Consider the following 13816-nt stretch of genomic DNA (forward strand, 5'->3'; position numbering starts at 1 on the left):
ATAAGGATTAATGCTGTATTGTTTAAAATTGTTCTCTGTCATCTATCCTTAAAGGGTAGACCTATAACATCGTGGAACTTTTTGAAGACCTTCATAAGTTGTACAATACACTACAATATTTTTACCTATCTCGTAGGGTTTAGCCAGCACTTGCAATATAAGCGCAAAATTTGTTTATTTACGACATCACTCTAGAAACCTCTAAAATTATCAGTTTCTCTACTATATTGTGCACGTTTTAAACATATAAAACTTTCTCTTAAAACCGTTGTGTAATTTTAAAGATAAAAGTATACACGGGTAAAATGCAGTGGTAAGCATCTTGTTTTATACAAAGTAATGCAAACCTATTATTAAACTTAATAGTTATGACAAAAAAACTCAAAGCAACCCTAATTAATCTTTATTAATAATGAGCATATGACTTTGACACAAGATACTTTGTAGATAGCACAACTAACTATATTATTATCAAAACTAATTATTACTTTCTACGAACTAATTACGAGCACCCGGGCTTGATAATTGTATTTATGTTATTTTTAAGATTTACTTAAATAAGCAAGTTTTTTGTACTATTGCTTGTTTTTATCACCAATGCGCCACCAACCTTGGGAACTAAGATGTTATGTCCCCTGTTCCTGTAGTTACACTGGCTCACTCACCCTTCAAACCGGAACACAACAATACCGAGTACTGTTGTTTGGTGGTAGAATAACTGATGAGTGGGGTGCTAACTACCCAGACGGCCTTGCACAAAGTGCCACCAAGGACCTTAAAAGTAAATATATTATGATATACATATTTTTACAGGAAAATGAAAAGCGAGAAAAAGTCACTATCTTTGCACAAAGATATCGCACACAACTTAAATGCGGACATGGAGGCTGACTTGGAGAGAGCGTTAGAACTTTGTGGTGAGCCTGTCTTAATATCTGAAAGCAAATTAAAATCAAATGTTATGAATTTAAAACCGAATTATGTATATACTAGCGGCCCGTCTCGGCTTTAATACTTTTTGTTACTTTTTTCCCCACATGTTTAACATTTCAACTTAATTACGCAAAAACCTAAATCAAATATATACCTAAATGTTACTTATGAATCACTTTGTCTATTAGTGAAAACCACATGAAAATCCGTTCAGTAGTTTTGGAGTTCATCGGTAACGTACAAACAAACAGACGCGGCCGGGGGACTTTCTTTTATAATATGTAGTTATTAATACGAAGCGCACTGTATGTTAACTAACTCTATTAATCCCTTGGGAGCGACTGGTTACAATCAGAAAGAGCTGAGGCCTTGGACCAATGGCTTGTATAAAAACCAATGGTGTAGCTAAAATATTCTCGGCGAAAAATTCAACTATTACTATTTAAACAAACTGAAGTATGAACCCAGAGTCTCGAAATCTGCACCCTTGTAAACTAGAGAAAGAAGGGTTTACATGAACATTAATAGCGCCTGTTAAAATTTAAGGAGCAAATTAGTGTTTCTTTTCAATTACTATTATTTTTTTACAGGCGCTGGAAAATATCAAGTATTTCATTGTGCTCTTATGGTTGCAATTCTTGGTGCAGCTATACTGGAAATGGTTGGATGCTCTTTCATATTACCAGCTGCAGCTTGTGATCTTGAGTTGTCTAATAGCATAAGAGGAATTATTACGTCGATTCCAAATATAGGTATGAACTGATTCAATAAAAAACACTTACATCTAAATTATTATAAATTAAAATATATAATCAGAAATTAAAACTTTAAAAAAAATCCAGGTGTTATATTAACTGCGCCATTTTGGGGCCGAGCTGCTGATACCTTTGGGAGGAAACCAGTTCTGTTGTTCTCTACCACTGTATCGGGGATAATTGGTCTAATTGCTGCGTTCATGCCAAACCTTATCAGTTTTGCTTTATGCAAGTTCCTCGCTTCACTATTGTAAGTCGAAAATTTGTATAATTTACTTTTTAATATTACATACTTCAGCAACATTTTTTATTATTTTTTTATCCCGTTTTATTCCTGAATAGCTCCATAATCCAATTATTTTTCCATTAAATTGGTTGAGGTGACAGAGTTACATATGAAAGTTTAGATCATTTACATAATTATATTACACTCGTATGTTATATACCATACTGATTGTAAGCACTTCAATGAGTTTTTGTATATCATTCATCAAGAGTTCGTTGAGTTTTTATAATAAAAATCATATTCTATGTGCCCTTTTCAGTCTATCTTGCCCGTCGTCCCTCGGTTTCGCGTACGTTGGGGAATTAATGCCAAAGAAACGACGAGATCTCGCTGTACTGATATGTAACGCTTCACTTATGCTCGTTGCATCATTATGTCCAAGTAAGTAATTAGTACCTCAGTAGCTTGTCCGAGTTTATCTTTACTACAAACCAGTTTCTTTATTAATCAATATAAATATTTTAAATATAAAGAGGTTTTTGGTTGTTTGTTTGGTTAAAATCAACACGCTAAAGACGAGAACGACTGATTTAAAAAAAAAACAGTGTTGGATAGCTCGTTTTAGGGGAACTGATATAGGCTAAATTATATTTTATTTTTGTAAGTTTAAAAGTTTAAAGTTTCGCAAAAATCATATATGACCGGATTTGTAATATATCCGAGTGCAGTCGGGATGAATAATTAAAATTATTTAGAGAACGATTTCCATTTTAATTTAGTACCCGATCGCACTATCTGTACCGGTAGAGGTGGTGCGATCAAATTTAATTCATCGAGGAACTTATTTTAATACACAGGGAAAAAATATCGAAATTTGTCTAACTGTTTAGAAAGAGTTAACGTATAGACAATTTATTTAGATTAATAAAATATGCAATACACCAATATAGATTATCTTAAAAAAATATGAATTAAACTTAAAAGATAATTTGAGAAATGTTTTTAATTTTCATATTATTTAGTATCCGTTGAAATTATCAAAAATAACTATTTCGTTTACAGTTTTCGCTTGGGGCGTTCTCTCTTACGATTGGTGGAATAGTCCCCTAAATTTGCGCCCATGGAGGGTACTGACTGCGATGTACGTCGCACCCCTAATCCTCGCGGCGCTGTGGCTCACCCAGGCCAAGGAAAGCCCCAAATTTCTCATGACAAAGGGAAATGATAAGAAGGCATTAGATGTCTTGCAGCACATTTATGCCTTTAACAGTGGTCGGCCAAAGGATAATTATTGTGTATGTATTAAATAAACAACTAATCATTTTAAATAATATTATGGAAAAGTGTTTATTAATAGGATGCAGGTGGCGTGCATACTTATATAATGATTATATCTCATTTACTATATATTATAGGCTGTAGAAATAGGATGAATAATACGGGGAAGACTTCACATTTATACCGTATTCAATTAATTTAATTATGTACTGGCAATAATTTTACATTATATGATGTAGTAAAATAAACCAAAATTTTTAATGATTTAAAATATAACAATAATAGATATTTATTGTTTAGGTCACATCTTTGAAGTTCTCAGCCGAAGATAGCGAAAAGGCCTTTAGTCATGGTAACTGCGAGCTCGGTGAGGGCATTATGACGAACTCCGCTTTCGCCCTACTCCGACCCCCTCATGTGAAATGGTTAGCCTTGACGGGCTTTCTAATGTTTGGGTTATTTTCATTGTAAGTAATATATTAAATGTTATGATTAAAATACCAACAAACTAGCTAGGTCAAACTCTACCAACCAGGGTATGGTTGGTAGAGTTTGACCTAGCCGGTTTGTGCACGTACACACACACACATTTACACATGTACACATACATGCTATAATTCTATTATTTTTTTTCAGTAATATATTTAATTGTTTAGCAGTATTCGCTGCTCATTTTAGTTCTTAAAGAACTATGTCGAATGCAATATTTGGGTAGTGTAATAATTAGAAATTTAATTTGTATTAATATATATTTGTTTATTTTCATTTCTGTTTTAATGATGAATCGAATTTCTATAATTATTTTTGTCATTTCCATTTCATTAGTATCTTTATTGAAGTTAACATTAACGTAAATTATTATGTAATCGGCTATTATGTTTTTTAAGAAATTTACGACATTTCGATGGTCAATTTGAGATAATTACGAACTTGTTTGTGGTCAACGCGTGCCACACTTTTGAATTTATAAATTTGAAACTTGAAATAAACATCTTATTTGCTATGAACAAAATTTAAAATTCAAATATTTTCATCTTACAATGATAAATGAATCATTGGATGTTTTAATTATTTCTTTTTACGTTCAATGACCGTTTTGCAATATGCATTCCAGATTAAACGGATTGTTTTTGTTCGCTCCGGACACAATAAACAAAATGATGACGCATTCGTCCAAAGAACCAGTCACGATATGCACGCTGATGAACCAACCGGAAAATTTGGTAATTCGATAAAATTCATTATCTACGCTTTATCGAGACAAAGCTTTTTGAAATTCGAAATTCGAATTTGTCAATAGCTTTATTTATAATTCGAATACTTACTATAATTTCAGAGTATTATTGTTACTAAAGTATTAGGTATTTGTGGACATTTGGACAGGGAATATCAACACAATGTTCCGAATTCTTAATGCTTTATATATTTTAATGAAAGCAATTCCGTTGATCATTTGACTGAACTTTCTCTTGTTGTGTCGGATTTGTCGAAACACAGGACTGACTACTCTTTCGCGAAACCTTTTTTAAATACTCCCAAAAAATTTCGCACGATCAAAAAAAAATATTCAATTGTTTTTAAGTGGAATGTTGGTGGCTGGTGACAGAATGTCTGGTTCATTTTTGCACAGAGCCCAAAGGAATTCAACGATGAGATGTTTCTAATATACTTGTCTCAATAGGCTATTTGACTGGTTTTTAAAATCAATTTTATATTATTAAGTTAAGGTTAAGGAACCCAGTAAATGTTGATTTTTTATTTCTAGTATATATTTGCCGAAAAATATTATATTGAAACTTCCATATTTAAAAACCGCGCGAAAACGCTACTTGGACAATATGGCGCTGCAATGGGGTCGGTGACGTCACTTTCCTGTATTTTAATCTGTTGTACTTATAGTGGGCAAGCAAGGTTAACAAGCAAGTGACTTCATCATCCTTTTGTGTCACGTGATAAACATTTTAAAAAATGCATTTTTACTAAAATAAGTATTACTTCGACTTTCGTTAATAAATAACCATTTTTAAAAGCATAATATATACTGATTACAATAATTGGCATTTATTTTTCGCATTGTCAAGTAGCCTATTGCGTTCGGTTATGTTGACAGTAGCTATTTTTAATATGTGTTTGAATATACGCATTGCGTCCTCTGTGTAAATAATTCATATCTTAATAAAAACCGATATATTAATAAAATAACCATTTCGCTTTCAGACATCATCAGATGAGTGTGTAGACGAGATATCATTCGCGACGTTCGAGGTGACCGTTGTGACGTCACTGATTTACGGCACCCTCGTGATGCTCATCAGCCTCAGCCCTCTCGCAAAGAGAACATCCCTGATTGGCATGTTCGTTCTTGCCAGTGCCACTTGTCTCGTTTCTGCTATGACTACTAATAGGTGATTATGAACTGCTTCTTTCTTAGGCTAGACCTAGCACGTTGTACCAGGACATCATAAATGTGCAATGGTCGACGATGACATTCTTGGTACCACCACGGATAAGGATGGTTTGGTATTTAAAAGTGATATGCTAAATTATAATAAAAAAAAACTATCTATGTTTCCTCGTGAGATACAAAGGGATTTAATATGCTTATACATATAGCAGCTATTCAACAGTTTTACCAAATCAAAATCACTTTGTATTGCTACGTTACTATACATAATACATATAACATCATTTCCTGCGCTTAAAAACATTCGGTTATAACAAACGGTGTAGAGAATAATTCATATTTATTACAGTACTAATTAATCTACATGTTTCGTAGATTCATGGCGAGTGTAGTCATGACGCTCATTTTGACCATTTGTATATATTTTTCATATCTGGTGCGTGTCATATACATTTTTCTTTTCAGTCACGATAGCAATTAAATTAATTTTTCCGTTTTCTCGCAATGAAAGATAATCCTGACTATACCTCAGTCGTTTTCACTCCTAATAAAACGGTATCATAGAATCATTAAAAGAATATATACTTGAGTTAGTATTCTCTAAAAAATATTAAATGTATATTTTCAGAATAATCGCCGGAGTTTCGATGTCGGCTCTGCAAATAACGGCGCTCGGAATTGGTCCCTTAACTGCTTACTCCGTACAACTCTTCCCGACGAGCTTAAGGTAACTTAAATTTATACCCATAAGTCGTTCATTCAGGACAAACATATACTGGAAACAAAAAAAAAACCATAAATTTGGCAACTCTTTTCTTTGTCGCACCGCCAAAAATGGACTCTCGGTCAGCACACATGTCCTAGGTTATCTTGCGGGTCGGCATACCGAGTGACTAGTGCAGCTTATTCTTACTGACTTACTGGTCGTCTTCGCGTCTGGACTCCACTTCCACTTACCATCAGGTGGAGTGGAGTCATATGCCTACCCGGAAAGTATAACAAAAATAGCTGCTGTATGCTGCTCGTGCTTTATCACTGATAAAAATGAGTTTATCGAATCGATAGACATTCAATCAAAGTCCATATGAGTCATGATCAGAAAATAAATCAAATAAAGATATCAAATAAATCATTATGTATCCTGCTAGTCTGAAACGACCTATACATGTAATTTCAGACAGGAAAATGTACCAAAAATATTGGAAGTAAATTAGCTAGCTAGATTAAGATGAGCACCGCCGCAAAACCGCTCTCAAAATAAGGATTACAGCGCCTTCATAATACTTGACATGATATATTTATTATTCTCATGTTTAACAATGTTATCTCAGTCATAATATTCAGCAAATATTTAATTTACGTAGTTAAGTGGGAAAGCCCGAATATTTTACACAATAAAGGTAAACACGGTCTGTGTGACGTTGCTTTTAAAACACCACGCGACGTTTATTTATTACTTTTGATTATTATTTATAATTGAAGATTAAACGAATAGGTTCCAAACCTTCTCCTCAAAGGAAGAGGAGGCTTTGGCCCAGAAGTGGGAAATTTACAGGCTGTTGTTGTTGTTGATAAAAAGACAACATTTTTTATAATTATTTAATAAATGGTTTACATATTTCATAGAAATAGTTGTTTTAAAAAAAATGACATTTCTTGGACAACAAGAAGTTACTCCTTCACTAGTAAAATATTTTGTATAATCTTATCAAGGTAGTTTCTGATTTACGACTAATTTATGTCCTCTTGAATAAATAAAAGCAATCCGTGTTTTCAAAGCAACTATATAAATAGATGACAACACAGCTATAAAAATTTAATAAACAATAATACAAAGTAATTTTTAAATTTGGACAACCTCCATGGTCGACACCGGTTTTCATGGGTACGCCACTCAGAGGTCCCGGGTTCGATTCCCGGTCGAGTCGATGTAGATTACCATTAGTTTTCTATGTTGCCTTGGGTCTGGATGTTTGTGGTACCGTCGTTACTTCTGATTTCCATAACACAAGTGCTACTTGCTACTTACATTGGGATCAGAGTAATGTAAGTGGTGTTGTCTCATATGTATTTATTATTATTATTATAAAGCCCGTAACCGATGTCAATGCCGGGTAAAGGCCTCCTCTCCTTTTGACAAATTGTATGTGGTAATTGCGTCAGGTGGCCCCGAAAATTTGGAGCATAATTAGTTGTCCACACTACTGCAGTGGGGGCTGATGGATACACACATGACAGCTTTTCATCAGATGTAGTCGTATGTATGTAGGTTTCCCCGTAATGTTTTTTTGCACTGAGCACGAGATGAATTATAAACATGAAAATTCAATAACGCTCAAACGTGCGAGTGTTAAATACCATTTAGAATTATATAACATGAAAGATAAACTATGTGTTTGAAATGACCATGTTAATATTTCCTTTAAATATTATTCAGTAAAAGCGAGAACAGTTATTTGCACAGATTAAAGTAGTTTACAAGATTTATAACATACTATTATGATTGTAAAGATACACATCTCGGGAAAGACCGGTTATATATAATTGTTTGTATATTTTCAAGTAGTCTACGACAACAATACAAGCATTTAAATATAATTAGCGCAATTTATATATTAAAATATTGTCGAAGTACATTTTCGGCGACTATTCTCTATTTTGACAGCATCGCGGACGCGGCACACAGCCTTTTGGCTCGTTGCTGTTATTTTTATTCTTATTTTAGACTAGCGACCGGCCCGAATTCGCTTGGGTGCTATTAAGTGACATCTCAGTGGAAACTTCTAAAATTATCAGTATTTCTTTACTAAATTGTCCATGTATTGTTTATAAAAAACTTCTTCTTGAATCACTCTATCTATTAAAAAACCGCCTCAAAATCTGTTGCATAGTTTTAAAGATTTAAGCATATACAGGGACATAGGGACAGAGAAAGCGTCTTTGTTTAATACCATGCATCCTTTTTTTGCAGGTTTAAAAAGATCATTCAACTGAGTATTAACTGATTTGAGTGAAATAAAAATAGTTTTAATACGATACTCGTTGCCAGTATAACTTGTTCTCTGTATATCTCGAAAAATTAAAAGTCTTAAATTTTGTTAACAGTCAAATTAAAGGTCATAAATACGTAATTGTCTGTACTTCTATATTAATATTATAAATGCAACAGTACCTAATTAAGACACATGATAACTCCTAAAATACGAGCGAAACCGGGCGAATATGGGCGACAACCAGTCACTATATAAAAATCGAAGTGAAAAACTTCTTTAATTTAGAAGCATTACATAGTTTGTTTATTGATATCAAAATAATAAACTTTAATCTGATTAGAATTATGCTTGATCATTGACTTGCCAATGTGCACCTATAAAGAAAATTACGTCGCAAATAGTTTTTTACGTTACTGATAAATTAAATCTCAGTGTTACTTTAACTAAATAGTAAAAGGAAAATTTTCCGTTGTTTATTGTCAATGGGGGAAAACGAAGACTTATCTTATCTTACAAAAGTACTAAAGACTTTTATTTCTTGTTTTTATATCAGATTCGTAAAATCTACAAATCTTTGAATTTGATTTGGAACTTTCATAATATGGTAGCTTGTTCTTTCATAATCAACTAAATATATTACTACATAAACTACTTTAACGTATAGATAAGATCAATCTAATATTTTTTTAGGCTTACTCGATTGAAGTTAGGACCAATATATCCTTTAGACAGGATAGACTGGTTACATAGGTTAATCATGACAATTAAAGGGTTGGTTTGTAAATGCAAACACACACGTACTTTATTCGAGTAAAAGACTAACTAGTAAGTTTCTTGGTGGTTCTTCTCGGTAGAATTTATATTTTGAAGCGGTGGTTGATTCACTTAATATAGTTTTTAAATTTCGATTCAAAAGTGCTTGTAAAACTGTACTTGAATGAAGTATATTTTGATTTTAAATTTGATAATAAATAATGGGATGGGATCGCACAGCTGAAATTACTTTAGAATATAATCCAAGGTGTGGGAATATAATACCACCCAACTTTTATGCTTTAGACTGCTATTGATTACTTATTTCTCTTAACTTAGCATTTAAAGTCGGGGCACTTAATCTGCATCTTATAAGTTTGTTATTAGACTAACGAGGTAGTGATAACTTCTATAATTTAATTTGTCCGAGTTAGTAGAAGTGTGCAGTTCTTTAAAATGTTTCTATGTTTATTAACAAATACATTGTATAAGTTTATTGTGTATACTATAATATTTTTAATGAAAATGTACATACATTGGTATTTTAATTTTGTAACTAATGGCAAAATATAGGGCAATTTCCGATGATCGATAAAAATGATTATTACCGTTGACACTTTCCAATTACAACTCAAGCCAAAATTCATGGAGCATCGGAAACAAACTATCATGTTGGCTGTGTTCAAGTCAGTTGTATTTTTATTAATATGTTGATTTCGTTACCAGAGCAACAGCAGTGGGTGCAGTTTTGATGTTCGGACGAATGGGTTCCGTAATTGGCGCCAATATTACTGGAATCTTCTTCGCCGGAGCTTGCACAATTATTTTCTATGTCTTCTCTGCGCTACTCTTTCGTAAGTAATACCAAAATCCAAGACATTTTTTTAACTTTATATAGAAGTGTTTACACTTGCTTATTGATAGTCAAAAATCTATCAGCGGTTCGGAATTTAACACCTCGGATCAGAGAGGAACCACCGGAAGAAACGCAATGGGTTTTTATTTTATTTTAAGATATATTCTTTCTTTTTTACCAATATGATTTTAAAATTCCGAATAAAAACAAACTAATGTAACCATTATCCACGTAATATATATTTACAAAATTGTACATTTTCAAATAATATAATCGAAGTGATAACCTTACCGGGGAAATCGATCAGAATATGCCAATTACGAAATTAGATCAAGTTCAACTATCGATCTAGGTTAGAATAATCAAATCCTGATTAAGGCCTGAAAAACATCTCCGTATTTGACCTCTAAGTATAAATAAATACAGTAATTATAATATCGCTGTAATTATTTCCAGGAAGAAAAAAAAATCGCATTAAAATAAAATTATAATATTTATTAATTAAGCCTAATGAATATTGTTTATTTATTGATAATATTTATTCTGTTAATGTAGTGATGTAATAAATTTGACTTCGTAGTAATATTTTTTAATTCTATAATTGATTTATTAGGCACTACCTCTGTTTGGTTTAAATTCAATAATATTTATTGTGTGAAGGTTGTAATGTATCCGCGGCTTCCTAGTGGATAGAAAGCTACATTATTCCTGAGTGCTTAGAGTATAAAATAATTTTCAGTCGTTTTGTTCCTCATTAATAAATTGTTCATATGTAGTCGTTAGTAAATTAGTAATAATTATAGTAATAAATTATGAGCATTTGGGTTAAATAGCTGCGATTTTAACGATGATGTATTAAAGACTATTATATTACATATCACGATGACTAACTTAGTGGTAGGGCTTTGTGCAAGCCCGTCTGGGTAGGTACCACCCACTCATCAGTTATTCTACCGTCAAATAACAGTACTCAGTACTGTTGTGTTCCGGTTTAAAGGGTGAGTGAGCCAGTGTAACTACAGGCACAAGGGACATAGCATCTTAGTTCCCAAGGTTGGCGGTGCATTGACGATGTAAGGAATAGTTAATATTTCTTACAGCTTCATTGTCTATGGGTGATGGTGACCACTTATCATCAGGTGGCCCATATGCTCGTCTGCCAAACTATATCATAAAAAAATATATAAGGATATTGTTTATTGAGCTTGAACAAAGTCTTGACATCAAGTTAGTATAGTGCCGTTCAGCTCATCTCCATTAGAATTAGTATACAGTAACAAAGTCAGGATGTTCACATAATTTTGGTAGTTATTTATACAATACAACAGTTTCATGTAATTAATAGCAAATATAAATATTTTTAAAACCTGTTGCTGTTAAAGCCGAGGTAACCCGATTGATAGAAGGCGTGTTTCTTAACCGGTGATTGCGGATTCAAACCCAAGCAAGCACCACTAAATTTTCATGTGTCTAATTTGGTTTTATAATTCATCTCCTGTTCGGCGATGCAACATGATGCAATATGAACATTGCAAGTGTCTTATTTCTATGAAATTCTTCCATGAAATTCTTCCACATGTGAATATACTCCAAATCTTCTCCTCATAAGAGAGGAGACCTTAGCCCAGCTGTGGGAAATTTAGAGGCAGTACATGTTCTGTGTTGTTGTTGTGGGTTGCTAATTCCTAGATGCCTCTTTATGAGTCAATCTAGCTATGTTATTATTTATGTAATAATATATCGTATATTTTCAGTCTGCGCCGGCCTCAGTTTCCTTCTGCCAAAAGACAAACCAGCGATCGACGAGCAATGACGAGCCTGGAGTAAAACCTCTTTTAAGTATAACTTATGACCGCCTGTTAACGTTAGGAGTATTTAAAATATAGGAATGTATCGTGGCATTATATATTATATTTTGTATTAAATAATAGTCATAAATTAATGAATTAACCACTTTTTAGAATAATTAAATGACAAGAAATAATATTATTGTTTAAAATATCGTGTGATTTGAAACAAAAATGCAACAAAAACTTTAAATAATTTTTACATAATATAAAACAAAGTTTGTTTGTCAAAAACAAAGTTAGCTGAGATGGCCCAGTGGCTAGAACGCGTGCATCTTAACCGATGATTGCGGGTATAAACCCAGGCAAGCACCACTATATATATATATAGTGGTGCTTGCCTGGGTTTGAGTAGAGGAGGCCTTATCCCAGCAGAATAAAGAATTTTCGAACATATTACAGATTTAAAACACAGGGACATAGCGTTTTTTGTAATGACAAAAAAGCTGTGAACGTTGTAAGACAAGCTGTAGTATATTAGTACTAGTAGTAAAAGAATATAAAGTTCAAAGCCGAAATAGAAAGGGACGGAAATACAGAGAAAGAGAGGAAACGAGAGGTAGGAGGAGAAACTTCATCTTTATGAGACGGTTTCGGTCACTACATTCTAAAAAACGTCATTATAAAGTGCAGAAGTGAACTCTTATATATTTAAATTGAGAACAAATCATAAGAAATTCCACACACCAAAGTTACGAGTTAGTTATTTTTAATGAGTTTATACTGCGTGGTATTTATTCAAGTGTAATTATTATTTCTGTGTTTGTGGAAAAAACACAGAAAAATGTTGTATTAAATAATATCAATGTACTAATTATATATATTTATAAATAAGCAAGTATTGTCCTGTAGTTAATTTTATTTGTTATGCGAATAAATTAAATTCTAGAGACAAATTGATTAATTTATACATAGCTTTAAGTAACATTGTATATAGCACTTAGATCGTAAAATTTTATGTTTTATAAAAATAAAATATAAACAACCATTAAGCGTTTGTATTAACATTCTATAACAAATAATGTCAACGCGGAACGAACTTACGTATCAGACAAATTGATTTGAACAACAAAATTAACCAAACCAATTTATAAGTACGGCATAACATTAATGAATAAATTGGAAAACGATGAATGGATTGCGTGAAAGACGATATGGTTGGAAATAATGTTACTTGTGAGATAACGTCTGACAGAGAAGTATGGATGGATAAAATATGCGACCCCAAATAAAATTTACATAAGGGCAGTGTGATGAATGAATCAATGAATAAATGTGTAATTACAATAAATATATCACATAGCCCAATGGCCAGAGCGCGTGCAATCTTAACCGATGATTACGGGTTTCAGGCTAGGTAAGCACTGAATTTCATGTATTAATTTGTTGTATATCTCGAGCTTGGGGGTAAAGGAAGACAGCGTGAGGAAACCTGCAACCTAATTTCAACGAAATTCTGCCATATGTAAATCCACTAACGAGTATTGGAGCAGTGGTGGAATGTGCTCCTAACCTTCTCCTCAAAAGCAGAGAGAAGACCTTAGCCCAATAATGGGAAATTTACAGACTATTACTGTTACGTGTTTTATGGATTGGCTGCCTGGTGTTATGCATAAACAGTACCAGTATTTTGATTCAGTATGGAAGTGGAAGAGTACAGATTTCTTACTTTCAGCCTTATCTTCAGCTTCATGAAGTCCTTTGGGCGAAGTGTGGACGAACATTGTCGTGAAGAAGGTTGATTAGACTTGACGAAGAAGTTGACTGATGG

General features: G+C 32.9%; 1 protein-coding gene across 1 annotated transcript; it reads left to right on the forward strand.

Moving 5' to 3' along the window:
• Positions 1-305: 305 nt before the first annotated feature.
• On the forward strand, positions 306-12144 carry LOC124535432 (putative transporter svop-1). The gene is made up of 12 exons (XM_047111645.1): positions 306-313; positions 814-917; positions 1524-1685; positions 1776-1938; positions 2234-2355; positions 2977-3209; positions 3493-3659; positions 4307-4415; positions 5410-5597; positions 6225-6323; positions 10069-10196; positions 11953-12144. The coding sequence occupies exons 1-12, from the start codon at positions 306-308 to the stop codon at positions 12009-12011; spliced, it is 1542 nt and encodes a 513-aa protein (XP_046967601.1). The 3' UTR covers positions 12012-12144.
• The last annotated feature ends 1672 nt before the right edge of the window (positions 12145-13816 follow it).

Source organism: Vanessa cardui, chromosome 14, assembly GCF_905220365.1.
Source record: "Vanessa cardui chromosome 14, ilVanCard2.1, whole genome shotgun sequence".
Taxonomy (NCBI): domain Eukaryota; kingdom Metazoa; phylum Arthropoda; class Insecta; order Lepidoptera; family Nymphalidae; genus Vanessa; species Vanessa cardui.